The 23,421-nt window shown below is 49.7% G+C and overlaps 1 protein-coding gene across 1 annotated transcript in view; it reads right to left on the reverse strand.

Annotated features, from left to right (window-relative positions):
* ADARB2 (adenosine deaminase RNA specific B2 (inactive)) overlaps positions 1 to 23,421 on the reverse strand; it is a 395,993-nt gene that overhangs the window by 19,997 nt on the left and 352,575 nt on the right. The window contains exons 4-6 of the mRNA XM_060095397.1: positions 20,112 to 20,226; positions 2,908 to 3,076; positions 1,004 to 1,155 (exon numbers count right to left, since the gene is read on the reverse strand). Coding sequence (XP_059951380.1) covers positions 1,004 to 1,155; positions 2,908 to 3,076; positions 20,112 to 20,226 — 436 coding nt within the window. The remainder of the gene's footprint in view (positions 1 to 1,003; positions 1,156 to 2,907; positions 3,077 to 20,111; positions 20,227 to 23,421) is intronic.

Below are 23,421 nucleotides of genomic sequence, written 5' to 3' on the forward strand. Positions count from 1 at the left end.
CGATCTGAGTATTAGAGAAATTGGTTAAATTCATGCAGGGTTTTAAAGAGAGCGATTTCCCTGCATGTCCTTATCTTAGGCGGAGGCATTCACCGCAAGCCGGGATGCAGCCGGCACTCAGAAAGTGCTCATCGCTCCTTCCCTTGGTAATTAGAACACAAGGGGACCTTCCGTGGGGGATCAGGGCCCAAACACGCCTTCAATAACTGCGTTGTCTGTTGCTGCTGTAGGTTCCCTCCGAGCACAACGAGCCATGGGTGCATCTTAAGCAGGGGCTGACCCCTCATCACACACAGATACTCCACGTCCCCACCCTCGTCAGATTTGCCTCATGCTGCTTCTGGAGGGGTTCACGTGTGTCTGTGTGTGTGTGCGGGTGTGTGTGTGGTGTGTCTATGAGCATGTGTAATGCACACATGTAGCGTCAGTAACAGACTTTCCTAATGGCACCTGGGGAGACACTGACACGAGACCTGCACAGAGGAGGCTGCGGTATCCTTGCCCCCAGGACCATGGTGTCACCTCTTGGGTGGACGCGACTGTGTCTGTGGTCACCTGCTCTCCTAAAATACCCGTGAGGGCAGGTCCTGCCCAGGGCTTTCACGCCCTTTGTGGGAGAGGCCAGGTGCCCAGGGAGATGTCTTTACCCTCCCCCATGTGCAGACAGAGGCAGACGCAGCCCTGGGGTCAGCTCCACCTCCACGTGGCCCACCTCTGTGCTACTTCAACCTGTTCTGTGATTTACTCCTGACCTGCTGCAGCGACGGGGCCCCAGCAATTAGAGAGCCTCTGTCCCGTCTCCAGCTACGCTGTCCCCAGAGATGTGGGCCCTTGGACCGAGGTTTTAGAGGATGCCATTCCGATGCTGCAGATGCGCTCGCCTGCCCCTCAGGGCCACGCCACCCAGGCAAGCAGGCGGTGTCTGAGCGGACAGCGGGACCCGCCAACCAGGGAGGAGAGTCTCGGGCTGTTCGAACATAAAGGCAGAAAGCTGGGCACTTACGGTCCGTGGTGAGCTCGTAGGGTGAGTGGAGCCGCGCGTCTCCGCAGGGGGATGTGCTCACATAGAGGTGGAACAGGACATCCTCCCTCAGCCGGTAGCCGCCCTCCTGCAGCCGCACGAAGATGGAGCGCTCGCTGTCCTCGCGCCGCTTGCTGGGGACAGAGAGGGGCCCCGTCAGCTACGGGAGGCCGACCAGGGCGCCCGATCCATTTCCTGCATGAAACCTTCTGGACCAGCCGTGGAGCAGCTGGGTGAGAGCCACCGGCCCGCAGAGGCTGCATCCTCGGCCTCCCCGCCGCCCACGGTCAAGCCCATCCTTCACAAGCCCAGCGTCCTCAGTACACATGACCCCGAATGTGTCTGTAACACGGCCGTCCTGTGGGTCACGATGCTCCCTGTGTGCCCGCAGGACGCTGCGCTCTACACGGCCGCCGTGGGCAGATGGTTCTCTGTGAGACGGAGAACAGGGATAGAAAAGCAGGGCTCGGCCGCAGCCCAGTGAGGAATCCGGCGCGGGGACCCCTCTTCTTCCACCTCGGCTGTGCCCCGGGCCTGTCCTCCCCACATGACACCCCCCGTGCCCCCCTTCTCAGTGGCGGTGCGGAGCACCCCCGGCACAGAGCGGGCCTAGCTGTGGCCCCTCCCAGACCCGTTCTCACCAGTCACGGGCGGCTCCTTCCCGCCGGTCTTGCTGTTTTTACATGTTCTGCCCCATTGGTGATGGATTCTGAGAGCACGCAGGCAGCAGAACAGACATTTTCTCCCCGGGAACCCTTGAGGCGTCCCACCAGCCTTTCTGCTTCCCTGACTGTGCTCCTTCTGCTGCCAGGCCCCCCAGGCCCTCCCCAAAACCTCGGAGCAAACGCCTGGCCCTGGCTTTCTGCAGCCGTTGCTGGTCTCCGTCCCCTAACCCCGACCCCCTGAGGGCAGGGGCTTGGGTGCCCCCGGCCTGCAGCTTGGTGCCAGCACACAGCCAGCCCTAAACGTCAGCCTGGGGCCACGGTGACACATCCAGAGTTAGGGGTGTTTGGAAACATTTCTGACCTGGCAGTTGGATATTCAGGAGAGAAACCCTTCCCACATTTGGAGAGATTTCCAACTCCCTTCCCCACATTCAACCCTGGCCGCACCATCTGCCAGCCTGGAACCAAGGAGAAACTGCAAATCAGGGGCTCAGACAGAAATTAGCTGAGTGTGTGAAGGCATCACTTTCCTGAGTCTACTCAGCACCTCTGGACCCGCCTTCCCTTTGTGTGGCCCTGGCACAGGCCACGGGCAGGCAGGAGTCTCCGCCTGAAGCCCCCAGGCCCCTGTTGCTAGTGGGTTTGAGGAACGCTGCTCAGGAGGGTGTGGAAGGACAGCAGTTCTGGCAGAGACACACGTTGTGCCTACAGCCACCCGTGATTCTGCTACTGCTCAGGGGGTCGTAGAGGGAGATGCCCCCCAGGGGACAGCCTGCTGCTTCCTGATGGCCGCCCAACAGCACTAGGCATCCCACATCTGGGCACGTTGCTCAGGGTCTTCATTATGGACTCCCCCCCCAACTTAAGACGCAAACATGCAGGGAGGAGGAGGAGGCCAGAAACGGGGAGACGGAGCCCATCACTGGCCACCTCCGTCGTGGTGCCTGGGGACCAGGTGCAGGAAAGGTTCCCACTGCGGGGTGGGTGCAGGGAGAGCCCGCCCCACACAGGAGGACAGGGCTCAGAGCTGCTGGCTGGGCTCGTCCGGGCAGTTGAGCCTGGAGGCCCCAGGACGAGGCCTGGGGAGGAAAACAGACTTGGCCTGGAGTCTGGGAGGGGCTGGTGTGCTTTCGGGGCATGGCCGTTGGCACGTTCAGGGTCGGCCGGGATAGAGGGACACCAGGCGCGGGGGCTTCATGGCTGCCCGGGATCCCCGCTCACCTCAGGTGCAGCTCCAGCTGTGTATATAGGAAGTGGACCAGCGCCCTCCTGGCCACGATCTCCGCATGGCAGTCATTGACCACCAGCCCCTGGTCATTGATGTACTCGCCGCTGATGCACTTGGTCCCCGAGGCCAGGACGACGACCTGGGCTTGCCTGACGTCCAGACCTGGTGGACAGAGGAGGCGTCAGAGCCCTGCGGCCGCTGCCTTCTCCGTGGGGCAGTGGGTCTGCTCTCCACCTCACCCGGCACCGCCCCCCCGTCCCCCTGCATCCAAGCCTCAAGTTCACCTGTAAATAGCCAGCCAGTGGGGCAAAAGTTACTGGGGTGGGGGTGCGTGTGCACACCTGGCTCAGTTGTGAGGCCAGAGTCACACCCAGAACTCCGTTCACTCCCCAATCCCAGCCCAGTGGGGTCCCGAGTGTGTGAACCCCGATTCCTGGCCTGAAGGACCTGAGGGCAGTGTCTCCACACGTGTGTGACCCAGACAGGGTGGGACGCAGGTCTGTGGTTGAGGAAGATTCGTTCCTTAATTGGAAGATTCTCTGACGGGAGGGCCTTGTGCTCAGGACGGAAGGATGTCTGTGAGGACAGACTGCAGGCCAGTCCCCTCCCACCCGCCTATGCCTCTGAGGCAAACTCAGGACCGTCGGCCACCTTCCCTGCGTGGAGACAGCGTCCCTCAGAGCCCCGGATTCCTGCACGAAGGGACACTTGCTTCTCTGCTCCGCTCACCTCTGCGGCTTTGCCCTGAAGCTGGGGCATGTCTCTGCGTCTGGACTCAAGGCCCAGCCCTGGAGCAGCAGGAGGTCTGGGCACCAGGCAGTCTGGGCCCTGAGGCTCCTGTGAAAGTGCAGCCTGGGCTGAGGGCCACTCTTGACACCCCCAAGAGGCCAGCACGGACAGCAGGATGCCGGGGCCAGCACGTCCCTCTCTGGAACCGCCTCTCACAGGAGGTGTGGGGGTCCTGGTGGGGCGGCCCCTCCCTGGGCCCCGCACCGAGCAGGAGCCGCCTGGGACCCCGGCCTCACTTCTGGGGCTGCATTTCAGGGGCTCTCAAAACAGGCTCACACCTGAGAACAGCGGCAGCAGCAGGGAGAGGGTGCTGAGCTTTCTGATTTGATGGCCCAGGCTCTCCGTTTTCCCTAAAGAGCAGCAGGGCAGATGGGAGGTAGGTAGCGGCAATACAGCCTCCCTTCCATCCAGCAATTTCCGTCCTGAGATCCTTATGACCCCATGGGGGGCATAGGAGGGGCCATGCCCCCTTGTCCCCCTCTGGTCCCTTCGAGGGCTGCGCACAGCTGCTTCCTAGCAAAGCTCACGGGTTCGTGGTGAGAATGAAGCAACTGGCCTTCTGTTTGGTGTGGCTGTTGTATCTCTGCACGTTGTGTGAAAGTGATGTATGTAAAAGTGATTTACTACCGCAATGTTGGCAAGTGAAATAATATGAGTGACCCAATACTGACCCACCAGGAGGGGACGGCTTATAGCGGAGTGCGTTCATCTGTATACTGGGCCCCTGTAGAGAAGTCCTCTGGAGGAATAGGAAGATTTCTAAGGGATATCGTTATGTGAAAAAAGCAAGGTGTGGAGCAGTGTGTGTACACCCCACGTTGTGCTGTGAAGCGCAGGGGTGTGGGTCAGGGCTGGGATCCACCCGCCCGCCACCAGCTGCTGCTAAGTCAGCCGCTTACTGTCTCGAGGACATGGAAGACACGCGATCCCTGGACCGGAGACAAAGGGCATTGTGACTCGCAGCACCGCCGGCCTTGTGCCTGCTTAGGTGCCCTTGCCCATCTCAGGTGGTGTGTGCACGGGGCTTGCGGGTGCTGCCCGTGCTTGGGGGTCCCTGAACTTGGGGACGGCACCTCTCCGTCATCAGTGGTTAGCAAGTCCCAAAGGAAAACTGTATGTCACCCCTTGAGACTGCTCCCTGCAAACACAGCTGAAGAAACGTTCCAGGGAGAGTGACCGCCCCTCTCTGGCTGGCCTCCTGCACTGCCCTCCTCAGCCCGAGGACTGGTGCGCTCATGCCCCAAAGGACTCACCCCACCCTCTCTCCCCAACCAGGGAAACTGCCTCCCAGGACGTGCGAAGGTGACTGGGCCAGCTTGCTCTCCAGCTGGCCCACACCTGATGCATGGAACTCCCACGCCACGCATGCACTCTCACCTCCAACTCTGGGAAATCTCTGGGAATGCACTCTTAGTTGTTTAGCAGGGACTAAGCAATTCTTAGCCTTTTCCAACTCTGAATAGATTTTCACAATACTACATCTGACTATGGAGGAAATGATTACCAAATTTCTAAGAATAAAACTGAAGGTAAAATATACCAACCAGTGTCAAAGAAACAAATACCCAAACTATAGAAACTAGAGACAGAAAGGAATGGCATTCACCCTGCATGCAGACCGCCCGACGGTGTGCTGTGTGATTGGTCCTGACGCCCTGTTTTCTGGGCCATGTCCAGTGAGTGTAATGACTCAAGCATTAGCGTTTCCACCACCCACTGGGGGAAGCCAGGCTCTTCCACGGTCTGGACTCAGGAGACCCTCCTCCATGGTCCGCTCGATGTTCCTGCACCGTTTCCTTCTCACCCAGGTTCCCAGCCCCCCTGGGGTTTGCACCCTGAGTATTTGCAGAGAATTTCCTGCAGTTTCACATCTAGTCATTATTTGGTCCAAGTCTGTATTTAATTCTCAGTCTTTTCCTGCGATTCAATATTCTACTCTTCTCAGCTTTCTATTCTCCAAATTTCCTCAAGTCAGTTTGAAAGCAAGTGGATTTAAAAATGCCGGCTGACTTCCGGGTAAGATGGCGGAAGAGTAAGACGCGGAGATCACCGTCCTCCCCACGGATACACCAGAAATACAGCTACACGTGGAACAACTCCTACAGAACACCTACTGAACGCTGGCAGAAGACCCCAGACCTCTCAAAAGGCAAGAAACTCCCCACATACCTGGGTAGGGCAAAGCGGAGAGATTCTCGCACAGAGGATCGGTGCTGAGCGTCACTCACCAGCCCGAGAGGCTTGTCTGCTCGCCCCGGCGGCGCTGGAAGCTGAGGCTTGGGCTTCGGTCAGAGCGCAGGGAGAGGACTGGGGCTGGCGGCGAGAACTCAGCCGGAAGGGGGCTAATGAGCCACAGCTAGCCGGGAGGGAGTCCGGGAAAACTCTGGAGCTGCCGAAGAGGCAAGAGACTTTTTCTTCCCTCTTGGTTTCCTGGTGCGCGAGGAGAGGGGATTAAGAGCGCTGCTTGAAGGGGCTCCACAGACGGGCGCGAGTCATGACTGAAAGCGCGGAGCCCAGTGACGGGCGTGGGACGCTGGGGCTGCTGCTGCCGCTGCCAAGAAGCCTGTGTGCGAGCGCAGGTCACTGTCCACACCGCCCTTCCGGGAGCCTGTGCAGCCCGCCACTGCCGGGGTCCCGGGATCCAGGGGCGGCTTCCCTGGGAGAACGCACGGCGCGCCTCGGGCTGGTGCAACGTCACGCCGACCTCTGCCGCTGCAGGCTCGCCCCGCACTCCGTGCCCCTCCCTCCCGCCCGGCCTGAGTGAGCCAGAGTCCCCGAAGAGGCTGCTCCTTTAACCCTGTCCTGTCTGAGCGAAGAACAGACGCCCTCCGGCGACCTACACGCAGAGGCGGGGCCAAATCCAAAGCTGAGACCCAGGAGCTGAGAGAACAAAGAAGAGAAAGGGAAACCTCTCCCAGCAGCCTCAGAAGCAGCGGATTAAAGCTCCACAATCAACTTGATGTACCCTGCATCTGTGGAATACATGAATAGACAACAAATCATCCCAAATTGAGGAGCCAGGAGTCAGTGCTGTGCCTCTGAGGTGGGAGAGCGAACTTCAGGACACTGGTCCACAAGAGACCTCCCAGCTCCACATAATATCAAACGGTGAAAATCTTCCAGAGATCTCCATCTCAACACCAACACCCAGCTTCACTCAACGACCAGCAAGCTACAGTGCTGGACACCCTATGCCAAACAACTAGCAAGACAGGAACACAACACCACCCATTAGCAGAGAGGCTGCCTAAAATCATAAAAAGTCCGCAGACACCCCAAAACACACCACCAGACGTGGACCTGCCCACCAGAAAGACAAGATCCAGCCTCATCCACCAGAACACAGGCACTACTCCCCTCCACCAGGAAGCCTACACAACCCACTAAACCAACCTTAGCCACTGGGGACAGACACCAAAAACAACGGGAACTACGAACCTGCAGCCTGCAAAAAGGAGACCCCAAACACAGTAACATAAGCAAAATGAGAAGACAGAAAAACACACAGCAGGAGAAGGAGCAAGATAAAAACCCACCAGACCTAACAAATGAAGAGGTAATAGGCAGTCTACCTGAAAAAGAATTCAGAATAATGATGGTAAAGATGATCCAAGATTCTATTTCCCAGATCCCAAATCTTGGAAATAGAATAGACAAAATGCAAGAAACAGTTAACAAGGACCTAGAAGAACTAAAGATGAATCAAGCATCGATTAAAAACACAATATATGAAATAAAAAATACTCTAGATGGGATCAATAGCAGAATAACTGAGGCAGAAGAACGGATAAGTGAGGTGGAAGATAAAATAGTGGAAATAACTGCTGCAGAGCAAAATAAAGAAAAAAGAATGAAAAGAACAGAGGACAGTCTCAGAGACCTCTGGGACAACATTAAACGCACCAACATTCGAATTATAGGGGTTCCAGAAGAAGAAGAGAAAAAGAAAGGGACTGAGAAAATATTTGAAGAGATTATAGTTGAAAACTTCCCTAATATGGGAAAGGAAATAGTTAATCAAGTCCAGGAGGCACAGAGAGTCCCATACAGAATAAATCCAAGGAGAAATACGCCAAGACACATATTAATCAAACTGTCAAAAATTAAACACAAAGAAATCATATTAAAAGCAGCAAGGCAAAAACAACAAATAACACACAAGGGAATCCCCATCAGGATAACAGCTGATCTCTCAGCAGAAACTCTACAAGCCAGAAGGGAGTGGCAGGACATAATTAAAGTGATGAAGGAGAAAAACCTGCAAGCAAGATTACTCTACCCAGCAAGGATCTCATTCAGATTTGATGGAGAAATTAAAACGTTTACAGACAAGCAAAAGCTGAGAGAGTTCAGCACCACCAAACCAGCTTTACAACAAATGCTAAAGGAACTTCTCTAGGCAAGAAACACAACAGAAGGAAAAGACCTACAATAACTAACCCAAAACAATTAAGAAAATGGGAATAGGAACATACATATCGATAATTACCTTAAATGTAAATGGACTAAATGCTCCCACCAAAAGACACAGACTGGCTGAATGGATACAAAAACAAGACCCATATATATGCTGTCTACAAGAGACCCACTTCAGACCTAGAGACACATACAGACTGAAAGTAAGGGGATGGAAAAAGATATTCCATGCAAATGGGAACCAAAAGAGAGCTGGAGTAGCAATTCTCATATCAGACAAAATAGACTTTAAAAGAAAGACTACTAGAAGAGACAAAGAAGGACACTACATAATGATCAAGGGATCGATCCAAGAAGAAGATATAACAATTGTAAATATTTATGCACCAAACATAGGAGCACCTCAATACATAAGGCAAATACTAACAGCCATAAAAGGAGAAATCGACAGTAACACAATCATAGTAGGGGACTTTAACACCCCACTTTCACCAATGGACAGATCATCCAAAATGAAAATAAATAAGGAAACACAAGCTTTAAATGATACATTAAACAAGATGGACTTAATTGATATTTATAGGACATTCCATCCAAAAACAACAGAATACACATTTTTCTCAAGTGCTCATGGAACATTCTCCAGGATAGATCATATCTTGGGTCACAAATCAAGCCTTGGTAAATTTAAGAAAATTGAAATTGTATCAAGTATCTTTTCCGACCACAATGCTATGAAACTAGATATCAATTACAGGAAAAGAGCTGTAAAAAATACAAACACATGGAGGCTAAACAATACACTACTTAATAACAAAGTGATCACTGAAGAAATCAAAGGGGAAATTAAAACATACCTAGAAACAAATGACAATGGAGACACGACGACCCAAAACCTATGGGATGCAGCAAAAGCAGTTCTAAGAGGGAAGTTTATAGCAATACAATCCCACCTTAAGAAACAGGAAACATCTCGAATAAACAACCTAACCTTGCACCTAAAGCAATTAGAGAAAGAAGAACAAAAACATCCCAAAGTTAGCAGAAGGAAAGAAATCATAAAAATCAGATCAGAAATAAATGAAAAAGAAATGAAGGAAACTATAGCAAAGATCAATAAAACTAAAAGCTGGTTCTTTGAGAAGATAAACAAAATTGATAAACCATTAGCCAGACTCATCAAGAAAAAAAGGGAGAAGACTCAAATCAATAGAATTAGAAATGAAAAAGGAGAAGTAACAACTGACACTGCAGAAATACAAAAGATCATGAGAAATTACTACAAGCAACTCTATGCCAATAAAATGGACAACCTGGAAGAAATGGACAAATTCTTAGAAATGCACAACCTGCCAAGACTGAATCAGGAAGAAATAGAGAAAATATGAACAGACCAATCACAAGCACTGAAATTGAAACTGTGATCAAAAATCTTCCAACAAACAAAAGCCCAGGACCAGATGGCTTCACAGGTGAATTCTATCAAGCATTTAGAGAAGAGCTAACACCTATCCTTCTCAAACTCTTCCAAAATATAGCAGAGGGAGGAACACTCCCAAACTCATTCTACGAGGCCACCATCACCTTGATACCAAAACCAGACAAGGATGTCACAAAGAAAGAAAACTACAGGCCAATATCACTGATGAACATAGATGCAAAAATCCTCAACAAAATACTAGCAAACAGAATCCAACAGCACATTAAAAGGATCATACACCATGATCAAGTGGGGTTTATTCCAGGAATGCAAGGATTCTTCAATATACACAAATCAATCAATGTGATACACCATATTAACAAGTTGAAGGAGAAAAACCATATGATCATCTCAATAGATGCAGAGAAAGCTTTCGACAAAATTCAACACCCATTTATGATAAAAACCCTGCAGAAAGTAGGCATAGAGGGAACTTTCCTCAACACAATAAAGGCCATATATGACAAACCCACAGCCAGCATCGTCCTCAATGGTGAAAAACTGAAACCATTTCCACTAAGATCAGGAACAAGACAAGGTTGCCCACTCTCACCACTCTTATTCAACATAGTTTTGGAAGTTTTAGCCGCAGCAATCAGAGAAGAAAAGGAAATAAAAGGAATCCAAATCGGAAAAGAAGAAGTAAAGCTGTCACTGTTTGCAGATGACATGATACTATACATAGAGAATCCTAAAGATGCTACCAGAAAACTACTAGAGCTAATCAATGAATTTGGTAAAGTAGCAGGATACAAAATTAATGCACAGAAATCTCTGGCATTCCTATATACTAATGATGAAAAATCTGAAAGTGAAATCAAGGAAACACTCCCATTTACCATTGCAACAAAAAGAATAAAATATCTAGGAATAAACCTACCTAAGGAGACAAAAGACCTGTATGCAGAAAATTATAAGACACTGATGAAAGAAATTAAAGATGATACAAATAGATGGAGAGATGTACCATGTTCTTGGATTGGAAGAATCAACATTGTGAAAATGACTCTACTACCCAAAGCAATCTACAGATTCAATGCAATCCCTATCAAACTACCACTGGCATTTTTCACAGAACTAGAACAAAAAATTTCACAATTTGTATGGAAACACAAAAGACCCCGAATAGCCAAAGCAATCTTGAGAACGAAAAATGGAGCTGGAGGAATCAGACTCCCTGACTTCAGACTATACTACAAAGCTACAGTAATCAAGACAGTATGGTACTGGCACAAAAACAGAAAGATAGATCAATGGAACAGGATAGAAAGCCCAGAGATAAACCCACGGACATATGGTCACCTTATCTTTGATAAAGGAGGCAGGAATGTACAGTGGAGAAAGGACAGTCTCTTCAATAAGTGGTGCTGGGAAAACTGTATAGGGACATGTAAAAGTATGAGATTAGATCACTCCCTAACACCATACACAAAAATAAGCTCAAAATGGATTAAAGACCTAAATGTAAGGCCAGACACTATCAAACTCTTAGAGGAAAACATAGGCAGAACACTCTATGACATAAACCACAGCAAGATCCTTTTGGACCCACCTCCTAGAGAAATGGAAATAAAGACAAAAATAAACACATGGGACCTAATGAAACTTAAAAGCTTTTGCACAGCAAAGGAAACCATAAACAAGACCAAAAGACAACCCTCAGAATGGGAGAAAATATTTGTAAATGAAGCAACTGAAAAAGGATTAATCTCCAAAATTTATAAGCAGCTCATGCAGCTCAATAACAAAAAAACAAACAACCCAATCCAAAAATGGGCAGAAGACCTAAATAGACATTTCTCCACAGAAGATATACAGACTGCCAACAAACACATGAAAGGATGCTCAACATCTTTGCTCATTAGAGAAATGCAAATCAAAACTACAATGAGATATCATCTCACACCAGTCAGAATGGCCATCATCAAAAAATCTAGAAACAATAAATGCTGGAGAGGGTGTGGAAAAAAAGGAACACTCTTGCACTGATAGTGGGAATGTGAATTGGTACAGCCACTATGGAGAACGGTATGGAGGTTCCTTAAAAAACTACAAATAGAACTACCATATGACCCAGCAATCCCACTACTGGGCATATACCCTGAGAAAACCATAATTCAAAAAGAGACATGTACCAAAATGTTCATAGCAGCCCTATTTACAATAGCCCGGAGATGGAAACAACCTAAGTGTCCATCATCAGATGAATGGGTAAAGAAGATGTGGCACATATATACAATGGAATATTACTCAGCCATAAAAAGAAATGAAATTGAGCTATTTGTAATGAGGTGGATAGACCTAGAGTCTGTCATACAGAGTGAAGTAAGTCAGAAAGAGAAAGACAAATACTGTATGCTGACACATATATATGGAATTTAAGAAAAAAAAATGTCATGAAGAACATAGGGGTAAGACAGGAATAAAGACACAGACCTACTAGAGAATGGACTTGAGGATATGGGGAGGGGGAAGGGTAAGCTGTGACAAAGTGAAAGAGTGGCATGGACATATATACACTACCAAACGTAAGGTAGATAGCTAGTGGGAAGCAGCCGCATAGCACAGGGAGATCAGCTCGGTGCTTTGTGACCGCCTGGAGGGGTGGGATAGGGAGGGTGGGAGGGAGACGCAAAAGGGAGGGGATATGGGAACATATGTATATGTATAACTGATTAAATTTGTTATAAAGCAAAAAATAAAAAAATAAAATAAAATAAAATAAAATAAATAAAAAAATGGGCAGAAGACCTAAATAGACATTCCTCCAAAGAAGACACACAGATGGCCAAGAGGCACATGAAAAGCTGTTGAACATCACTAATTATTAAAGAAATGCAAATCAAATCTACAATGAGGTATCACCTCAAAAAAAAAAAAATGCCGGCTTAGGGCTTCCCTGGTGGCACAGTGGTTGAGAGTCCACCTGCCAATGCAGGGGACACGGGTTCGTGCCCTGGTCTGGGAAGATCCCACATGCCGCGGAGAGGCTGGGCCTGTGAGCCATGGCCACTGGGCCTGCGTGTCCGGAGCCTGTGCTCAGCAACGGGAGAGTCCACAACAGTGAGAGGCCCACGTACCGAAAAAAAAAAAAGCCGTCTTAGACATGTCTGGTCTGTGACGGATGTGCTAGGAATGAGACTGACAGGAAAGATTTTCACTTTTTATTGGGGGTGGGGGACTTTCTCCCCCTGGGATCTTGATTTATGGCTTCTCCACAAATCGGAAGACAACAGTGTCCCAGGGCTTTCAGTCTCTAACCATTGCAAATGCACCAATTTTAGGAGGACAGTTAGTTATACGTAAGGATTTGTGCATTGCCCTGTGGATGAGGAGCTCAGAGGGAACCCCATGCAGGCCCTAGGGCGTCGGCTCTCCCCACGTGCCCTGCTGCCAACCTCCTGATGCGGTCTAGTCTTTTCTTAACTGAGGGACGTGAGCTACTTCTGGCTCCAATGGCTGCTGACCATCTGGTTGGTTAGTGAAAACTCTTTCGCTCACGGCGACGACGCAGGTAGGAGCCCCTGTGAGGTGGACACCCCCTCACCTCCCCTCTCCCGACCCTTTCATCCGCGGGAGCCGCCTTCCTGCTCCACTTCTGCCCCGAGGTCCCTGAACTGGGACTGACCCAGCTCCACCTGCCTTGGCTCTAGGGACCGTTCTCTTTCCCAGGCTCCTGCTGGCGGGGTGTCCAGAGCCCTAACCCCTGGGGATCGCCAAGCCCAGCAGAGCAGGACACAGGACTGTTGAGAGGTGCTCTGAGCGGACCCGCAGGGAGGGGCCGTGGTGCTGGAGGCCAAGCCATCGGCAAGAAGTCAGGACCCTGCTTTCCCCCGTTAAACCACGAGGCCTGGGTTTCCTTACAGTGACAGCCCCCCACTTGGGAGGACACCAAGTGCTCCTCCGGGATTTACGTCCCAGCAAGGCCACCTGAGCAGGTGGATGAGTCTTGAAAATGTAAATATAGGCTAACTGAGTGAGAAAGGAGTATAAACCAGGATCCTAAGTGCACGTATCTGAAAATCAAAAGCACTTCAAAGGTACAGCTTTACCCAGCTTCACATTTGCTCATTAATTAGTTCCGACCCTTCAGAATATTGTCGTACCTGCAGCCATGTGGGGTGGGGGGTGATCCGAGCTGATTAAATTCTCGGCTAACGGACAGGACTGCGCCCAGCAACTTTGCTGATGCTTCTTCCTTCCTCCCTCCCTCTCTCCTCTTTCACAAGCAGGCGTGACCAGCACGTACAACCTGACGCTCATGATTAGGGGGAATGTGGACTATTTTGTTGAATAAGACGACATGGTTTAAACACCCCAAAACAATCCCTGGCACAAAGACAAATAGTACATATTAGGGTCTTCTTTTTATTCTTTCACTAACAAACTTAGTGTTATGTTTCCACTGGGGGAAAAAAAAGATTGTAGTTTAAGAGATTGGAAAAAAAAATGGGGTTAGTTTTATAGCCTCAAGATCAAATAGTGTTGGTTTTTTTTCCCCGTGAAAACGTTTGGGCAATTAAATGCTGGGTTATGTCTTGATGATCATACCAAAGCAGGGCGCTTGAGCAGCTTTGATGGGGGGATCTGATCTCAAAAGAATGCAGCGCAAATTCTGTCTTCCTCTTTTCTTTATGTATTTCCTCACACGCACCTCCTTCCTGGGAAGGAGGAACTAAGGCATTCCGTGGGGGAGTGGCCCAGGGTCAGGGCTCTGACCCATCAGCACCTGGTGATTTCTTCCAGACTAGACTACCGTCCATCTCTACACGAGTCGGGAGTGGGCTGGCTGGGCCTATTGTTCTTTTCCCCTCTATTTTAAGGAGGGACATTTACCGTAAACAAGTCAGCATGCATGCTACGCGGGGTCAGTGGAAAATCTATCCTGCATTTTGTGGTTTAAACCTAACAGTTTAAACCCCAGATTTAAGATCAATTGTCCATCATACTTCTTATTGTGGGGCACATCAGCCCCCATGGATCTTAATGCTTCTGAGCCTGTGTCCTGTGTCTCCACGGAGATGCTGCATCAACTTCACTTTTCTCGGCAACCACTTAGCAATCATTATGATTAATTCCTTGGAATCCAGATGATAATTTATCATCTTTCGTCACAGCCAGGGCTTCTGTTTAGGGTTTCTGTCCAGTTCATCTCCAGCTTATCTCCCTGTGCCCTACCAGGCATAAATAAAAGAGCCCGCTTTTAATTTTATGATCAAAGTAATTGCCAGTCACTCAAGGAGAAGATGGAAAGAAAGAGTTTTGGAATATGGGGAATAAAGTCCCTGAATCCTGCTTCTGCAAGGGCTCTGTGAAGATGGGCTTTCCCGAGTGCTCCTGGTGAACTGAAAGAAGTTTCACCTGTATTTAAACTGTCAAGATTTATCGAGTGCAAGTGGGAAAACAGTGTTTAAGTGCCCATGCTTCTCAAGCCAGAGCCTGGCATGGACCCTGCAAATGAGATTCTCTACCTCCTGTGCTCACCTGAGCAAAATGCACGCAGCAAACACCTCCTACAACTCACAACTCAGAAAAGTTTGCTAATGTTCCACTGCTGAGTTAATCTTCACGATTAACTTTACGATTTTCCCCAATGAGACAGGCCTGACCACTCTGCCCAGAGCGGCTGGCGTTGTGGACGGGGTTGTTCTGGGCTGTGTTCTCTCCTGCCCGATTTCAAGGGAGGTGCATTTCTTCAGGGCACTTATAAATCTCAGATGTTCATGTATGTTTAAAGCTGCACATTAACTTAAATGGGAAAGAGTATTTGTAAAAGCCATAGTTTCTGCATATGTTTTGCAGGCCAGGCTAGCAAAAGACAGGTTTAAATGTAAACTTCTAAAAATATACACTAGGAAACTCTTCTTTTCTGGCTGTTTAATAACCTTAGAAATAAACAACTACATGGACAGATCTTCAGTATCACGCCCGGAGCAGCGTCCAGAGGCAACCTGGGCAGGAAGGACAGGAATCTGCAGCCGCATTTTAGCGCCACCCCTCCAAGATGTGAGGGTCACCCAGCCTCTTGGTCTTGGTGTCTGTACGTCTTAAAATCGGCAGTAAAGATTCCCACCTTTCCCACTTCTCGGGGTCAGAGCAATCAACTGATTAGTGTATGTGAAAATGTTATCAAAATTATAAATTTCATATCAAATAAGAATCATTATTAACAGCTCCTCAAGAATCGCTTCCTCGTGGAAATGCCTGGAGCAGTTAGAGCCATCACTTGACAACAGGCTCAATAATGTGGTCCAGGTTTGGGTTCGAGAGGGTGGTTTGCTTCTCCTCCTTTTCCAGCCCCCATGGGAAGGAAAGGGTTCCAGAGGGAGCAGATCTGTGACTCTGGCACGATGGAGGAGGGAGACCTCCACAGTCTGCTGGAGAAGAAGCCCTGGGGGTACAGGGGAGTGAAATGCAGAGGGTGGAAAGGGGTCCCAAGTTCCAGCACAGACCAGCTGCCGCAGGGGCTACTCGTGTCCCAGAGAAATCGTGATGCTCCAAGTCAGGGCCAAGGGCAGGCGAGAGCCTGCGTCCCAGACAGGACTCATCACGTTACATTTTAATTAAGTGGCTGCCCCACTGGGCCAGCCTCCCAAGAACACAGAGTAAAAGGTAGATTAACAACAAGGAAGGAAGGTAGAAGCCTGGGGATTAACTCAGAATATTAAAAATTTGACAAAAATATGAATGAAGGAAGGAATTTAACAAATAAATGATATAAGGAAAAACTGCACAAATAAACAGCTTAAATATGTCAAGAAGGACTTCCCTGGTGGCACAGTGGTTAAGACTCTGCGCTCCCAATGCAGGGGGCCTAGGTTCGATCTCTGGTCAGGGAACTAGAACCCACATGACACAACTAAGAGTTCGCATGCCACAACTAAGGAGCTGGCGAGCCGCAACTAAGGAGCTGGAAAGCCGCAACTAAGGAGCAGACCTGCCACAACTAAGGCCCGGCGCAACCAAAAAGAAAAAAATGTCAGGGAAGGTGACTGGCTGACATCTGCACAGTCTTACGAAATTATGTAGCATTCAAGTAAAAAAAACCCTTCTCTTCTGTGGGCAGCGGTGGGGCGACCACTGCAACTGAATGTGTCAGACAGGATGTTTCTAGTCAGAGATACTAGATAAGAGATTATAGAAAAAACCCTGGAAAATACTGGGGGCAAGTCAGCTTGAGCTCAGCGTCCCCGAGCAAACACTTCCATGAGCAAGAGAACCAAGTCAAGACACTTAGGGAGACGTGGACATTCAGTTTCTCTCCTGTGCATTTTAATGGTGTTTCTAGAGACAGAAAGAGGACGGTGTGGATGCTGGGGATGGTGGTCCAGGTGGGAGGTGTGGGGTCCCCTTGGCCGGCTGGGCAGAGGCTCCAGCAGCGGGGGAAGCCGCTCTGTGCCGTGGGTGAGAAGGCTTGGAGGTCACGTGACCTCCCAAAGCCGTTTAAGAAAGTCTAGCTGCTGAACCACCCTTCAGTGTGATGTGGTTTGAGCTGGTGGGGGGGGCAGGGAGGACGGATGTGAACCCATGGGAGGACGTGCTCTTTCTGCAGAGATGTTCCCGCCACTGAGAACCGCATGCATCCAGGAAACCACCTGGCTCTGCCAGGCGATTTACAGTGTCCTGAGTGGTGGATGCTGCTCAGTGGCTTCAACTCTTGGACTCACGGCACAGGGGAACTAGAGAAGACAGTTATGGTACAGAACAGAGTATACATGTCATTGGTGATGACAGTATAAAAATACGTTCATCGTGCAGAGAAGTCGGCTGGGAAAGACGAGGGTGACTGATGGCCGCCATCCCTAATTTACAGAACAAGAAGTGAAGATGCACCATCCAAACTCGGCAGGGTGAGCATACACTTAAAACAAAGGTTTAAGTGTATACTATAGATACAATAACGAAAAATAAAAAAGTATCTAATTTTAATAGTGCGAATTGATATTTAGAATAGAAAATCTAGAAATATAGAACCAGTATAGTATTCAGAGTCACAAGAACAAAAATTAAAAATGATTAAAATGTCTGCTTCTGAGTTTGCTCGGGGCCAAGGGTAGGGTGGAGATACGGCTTGTTATTCCTAAGTTCTCTTCTGTTTGAGTTTTTACCAATGGCTGCAGTATTTTCATAAAGTAAAAACTGTTCTGTTCATAAGTATGTATTTTTGCTATCATATTTCTCAGAACGGTTACAAAATGGTCTTAGCCTCATTCATGAGAAGGACCTTACATGAGCTACTTGATGTGCATGAATTGGCTTCCCACCTAAAGATGAATGGGCAACGAGTCATGTTTTATTTCAAGATAAGTTTAATTTTATAACATTGTGATATATATTATAAAAACTAGAATAAGACACATCACTCCCCTCTTAGAGTTTCTTAGGCATTTGCTTGAATAACTGAACAAGAATTAAGATTAAATTGCCCATCAACTTTAAGTAAGTGAATATCTGAAAATATTTCTGTTAGTAATTTTGCACAATCCTCCCTAATCTCTTTTAAATCAACATGTTTATTAAATCTTCTCTTTATAACAGGAAAGTAAATTTCAGCAATTTATCCTTCCATGTTCATAAATTACTAATTACTGTAGGTTTACCTTGTAAAGTCTCATTTTCACGTAATACATTTACTCCCTTTAGATAAACTGCCTGCACATAAAACAGTGTATTACTGGTCACTTTTAAGTATCGTTTCCCCACCAGTCTTTGTAAAACATCACTGCTTTCCAAGGGAAGTCTGAGAGTAGCTTTCCAGATTTTCTGGAATTGAATTTCCCAGAAAAGTGGAAAGATGTTGGACCATCACAGCTATAGAGCTGGGAAGTATTGAAAAACTACTTACTAATCCTACTGATGTATGCGTTTGGGGTTGGAGTACATTGCACAACAAAGAAGAAATGTTGGTTGGTGCCTTTGCCCCCTCCCTCCCCCCATCCTTCCTTCTCTCCTTCCCATTCATCACTCAGCCCAAGCTAATTTAAACTATGTTATCCTGGAATCTGTGCAGAGAAATGCATGTGACACTCCAAATCTTAAAATTTGCCAAAGTTTGTGGCTGTGATCCTCCAGCCCTGCACGTAACTTCTTTTCACATCGGATCTAATCTCTAAGAGTCAGGAAGGCAGCGCTGGATCTGTTTTGTTCTCTGCTGTTTGCCCAGAAGCCAGGAGGGCCTGCGGCCGTGGCAGATGCCCAGTCATAATCTACGGAGGACACGGACCTGGCACGTCTCTCTAAGTGCTGTATGTACATGAACACATTTAACCTTCCAACGACCCCCAGGTATGTTTGACCATCACCCCCTTTTAAAGGTGGGGAACCGAGTCCCAAAGAGGCCAGCTGGCTCGGTCACAGCGCTAGTCACAGGAGTTGCTGGGTTTAACCCTGGATGCCACCCCACTGCGTCCTGGATACCTTGTCCCCAGGGGGGGCCATGTCTGGCCTCCTCACCCATTACGCGTGCAGAATGAAGCCCGCGTCCGGTTGGTGGCTGCTGTGGCTACGTGGATGGAGCGCCGCCTCCAGCAGTCGTGGTCTGGACTGAGGGAGCTCTTAGCCCTCAATTTGGGACATTTCTTATTCTACAAAGGGGCAGGTGTTACCGAATGCAAGTGGATTGGGCAGGATGCCTGCCACCAAATTCAACAGTATCATTGATGGAACAGAATTGCCTTTGACTTAGAACATTATAGAGTAATTTTTACATTTCAAAGTTTTTCATGTACTTTATCCTAGGCACCAAGTTACAGTGTGATAAGGCATTTTTATTTCCATTTTACTAAGATGCCCAAAGTGGAAGGGTTAAGTCATATGTCCTGACCCCAGTGGCCTTGCACTTGACACGGCAGGAGTCCCCAGGCATCCAGAATGAGGGGAAAAACGGGCCAGTCGTCTGGCTGTTAGTCGACTTCTAACATCCATATTTTTGGACATCAGGTAGATGGTCTTTTTCAAGTCTTAGACTTGGTCTACACTGGCAGAGAAAGTGTGTGTCTTTGAAACCTAACTAGTCCCAAAGTCAATTATTTGTTTTCAATAATCATTCTCTGGTAGGTCGTTACCAGTTCGCCCCAAACTTTGGAACTAGAAACCGTTGAATTCAAATAACCAGCTAGCTAGTTATTATTAGTAGGTTAGTAGTGAGGTATTTTCACCAAAAGTGACAGCTTAAAATTAAGCATCACTTTCTCCCAGCCTGGCTTGTAAGAGCGGCCACGACCTTGATGGTTGGATGGACTGTTTCCTGCCTGTTCTGTCATCCTGAGAAGGGGACTGCATCAGTGAGCAGTTAGCGGTGGGGGCAGGAAGGAGTGTGTTCAGTCCTCTGTGTGTGTGGAGGCGGCTTTGGGGCAGCTGGTCATCTACTTTGTAACTGAGTCTGGGTCCTATCTCTGCTTTTCTTTCCATGTCTTCGTGGGGAAGACAGTCCTGGTTCCCAAGCTTGAGCCCACGCTAGGCTACACTCCTTCTGGTGGGTGAGGTGCCCGAGGGGAAAGCAAGAGGCATTACCTTGGGTCATGACGATCCCAGCGAGTGCCTTGTGGCGGGCGTGCGCTGACGCCAGGCCCATGGCCAGCTCGTGGAACTTCTGCGTGACCATCTGGGACACCGTGTCGGCGAATTCCTGAAAGACACAAGCAGCAGGCCTCTGTGACGGCTGCACCGCTGCCATGTCCCCCCTCCTCCAAGCTGTGACCCCATGGGCGTCTGAGGTCCCCCTGCCCTGTGGCGCCCTGCCACCCAGGCACTGTGACTCCCCCAGGCCTCGGGACATCAAATCTGCGGCCTCGATTCTGAGACTCAGCCTCTGGCGTGGCCCCTGGGCACAAGCCCCTGAGCCTATGCAGAACCTTCGGGTGGGGGGACCGTCCCCTACATCCCTCCCTGCCTTGCAGAGGCTTCCTGTGGGGGGTTTGCACACACACATCGAGCAATAGATTCCTACTTTCTTCTCTGTGTCACAGAACCAATTTTAAACTCCCCCCCATGTCCAGGGACCGCTCCCCACAGCTCCTCCACAGCCTGCTCCTTTCAAGCTTCTGCACACGTGCATGTGTACAAACACACATGTGCATGTGTGTGTGATACACACACGTGCATGCACGATACACACGTGCACATACACATATACACAGAAAGACCCATGCACATGGCACACATACCCATGCACACCTGTGTGTACATGCATAAACATATGCACACATACATTCAGACATCACGGGCACACACTTGCCACACACACACACACAAAGATACATGGGATGTGTGCACGCACACAAACACCAAGGTGATGTAATCCCGGTTGTTGAGTTTTCTGAAATGACCCGTGTTTCTACAACAGCGGCACATGTGAGACTTGCAGGCCCGTGTTCCCCAGAGAGCGAGGCTGTCGACTCCCGCCTTCCTCCTGGTCCTGCGGCTGAAGCATCTGCAGTGGCCCCATCACTGCTTTTCAGTCGACGTTCACAGGCTTGGAGTTGGAGACCCTGGTGTGCGTCCATGTGGGCCCGGTTTCATATCCTCTGACCTCGCACGGGGGTTGGGGGGGGGTGGAGAGCAGGGGCCCCATCCAGCTGGAGGATCGGGCCGCTTCTGCCGGTGTGAGCACGGGACTCATCCCCCCAACTCGCCGTTCCCCCTGGCAGGGTGGTCCAGCATCCGCAGGCCGCATCGCGGGGCGCCTCGGTCTTTCGCTCTGGAATTGGGTTCTAGCGCCTTCGTGTCGCCTCCCGTCCCCAGGAGGCGAGGGCGGAGCTGGTGCCCTTTTCTCCTCCAGTAACTTTCCAGGCGCTTCCCCCGCACCTTCAATGGTCCTTTCCCTTCTTTTTAAAATGAAGTTTCTGAACGTGCAGGAGGTGATGAGACTGACAACATGACAGAGGAGACATCTCATCCCTCTGCGTCCATTGGACGGGGCCCTGTGGGGCCTCAGAACAGGACACTCCAAACCACTGAACAATGACATAAATTACACAGAAGCCGGCTTCATGCGGCAACCCAGAGGCCAGTGCGCTTTGCTCAGGGACGCAGAGCAGACCCGGTGCCAGCACCGCCTTCTCGCTGTCCCCGCTTCGGCCTGCAGGGAGGTGCTTCTCACTACTGAATCCACGACTCTGCCAGGATGTGGCGGGGATGGCAGGGATGGGATGTCAACCCAGCAGCCTTGGCTCAGACCCTCCTCTCGAAGCCCCACTCCCTGCTTCTGGGGAAGTGGTTCTCTCTCCTGCGGAGCTTCAGCGGGACCAGCCCGTCTACAGGGAGTCGGGGCTGAGCACTGGTCGTGAGGAGACGCTTTACCAGGCGGCTTCCTCCTGGGTTCCTGGCCCTGGTGGAGCCATTCCAGGAGAAGTTGACGCAGAACAAATCAGAGCTTGTTCCTGACTCTCGCGGTTACGCGGATGAAGGGTCCCTCCCTTCCCTCTACCTGGCGATGCGGGTGGGGCAGTGGATGGAGGTGGGTTGGGTTGTCCAGTCTCTCCAAGGGTGACAAGGACCTCTGCTAGTGGACATGACCTCAGACCCAGCAAACCTCCCGTGAAAGGGCTGCACCCCCAAGGGGTGCCCGGGGTTGGGGGGCTGCCCCACCGGCCAGTCAGGACCCTGGCCTGTCCCAGCAGGCCTGACCCTGGGGTTGGGCTCCTGGCCTGCATCTAGTCCATTGTGCCCCGTCTCTTAAAACTGTCCTCGGCTGAGGACACTGTTTTCCATCACCACAGCCCTCGGCACGGAGCTGGTCCTAGAACCCCGTGCAGCGTCTGTTTGGGGCTTTGTCTGTATCTTGTGCTTCCCCAACAGCTCCATGTTTTTAATGACAGAGCCCCAACTCTACGCACATTCGAGGTAGGGGTGTGGCTTGTACACATCTCACACTTTCTTCGTCCTGCCGTGGACGTGTGGTCCCGTGTGTGTCAGTGATGACGCACATCTCGGATGGCTGACTGTCTGCACCCACGACCTTTCCAGGGATGGCAGAACACACACACACTGGCTGGTGGGAGGGTAGACATTTCAGGAAAAAATTAGTGATGTTTCTTCACCCGTCGTTCTGGTTATTTTCTGACTCTAACATGCTGTCTCAGTCGGCTGAGCTGCCGCCACCAGTACCACTGGCCGCGCATCCTCGAGGGCTTCCCTGGTGCCCCACCCACGCCCAGGTTGAGGGGACCATGGCTGGGTTCCAGAGCTGCCTGCCTGCACCTCTGAACCACCCATGCTCCATCAAGACCTTTTTTAAAAAACATCTCCTCCCCTTTAATCCTTTTTTCTTTATCCTTTTTTTTTAGGGGTCTTGACATTTATGTTAAGCATGTTTCTCAGTTAACATTTTATAAAGGTGAATTGAAAAAGAAAAAAGCAAAGATTTCTTTAACTTTTCTTACTTTGGGTGAAGGACAATCTAATTAAGATGTAGAGGGGTATTTCGTTGGTTAAAATTTATCTCTGGTATTTAACCAGTATTACTTCCTAGGACTGCTTTGAAAAGTCTTGCTTATAGTTTTGCCAGGGGGAATTTTATGGAATGTTTATATATTGAACTATGACCCTTAGCTTTTCTGGGTTTAAAAGTCAAAGGAAGAGAATCACGAATAACCATATCCATCGGAAAAAGAGCATCTCCTCTATTACAGGGACCCAAGCTGTCTCTTTACAGACCTTCTGGAGTCTTTGGGAAATGAACAGTTTTTGGTTTTGGAAAAGGCTGGAGAAACGCAGTCTGTGAGCTTTTCTGCTCCGAGGCTCCCTTTCCCCCAACAAAGCCCGCCTCTCCCCTGCCTCTCCCTGGCACCCCATCTACTGCACCACAGCTATTTTCAGTGAT

This window comes from Mesoplodon densirostris, chromosome 4 (genome assembly GCF_025265405.1).
Source record: "Mesoplodon densirostris isolate mMesDen1 chromosome 4, mMesDen1 primary haplotype, whole genome shotgun sequence".
Taxonomy (NCBI): domain Eukaryota; kingdom Metazoa; phylum Chordata; class Mammalia; order Artiodactyla; family Ziphiidae; genus Mesoplodon; species Mesoplodon densirostris.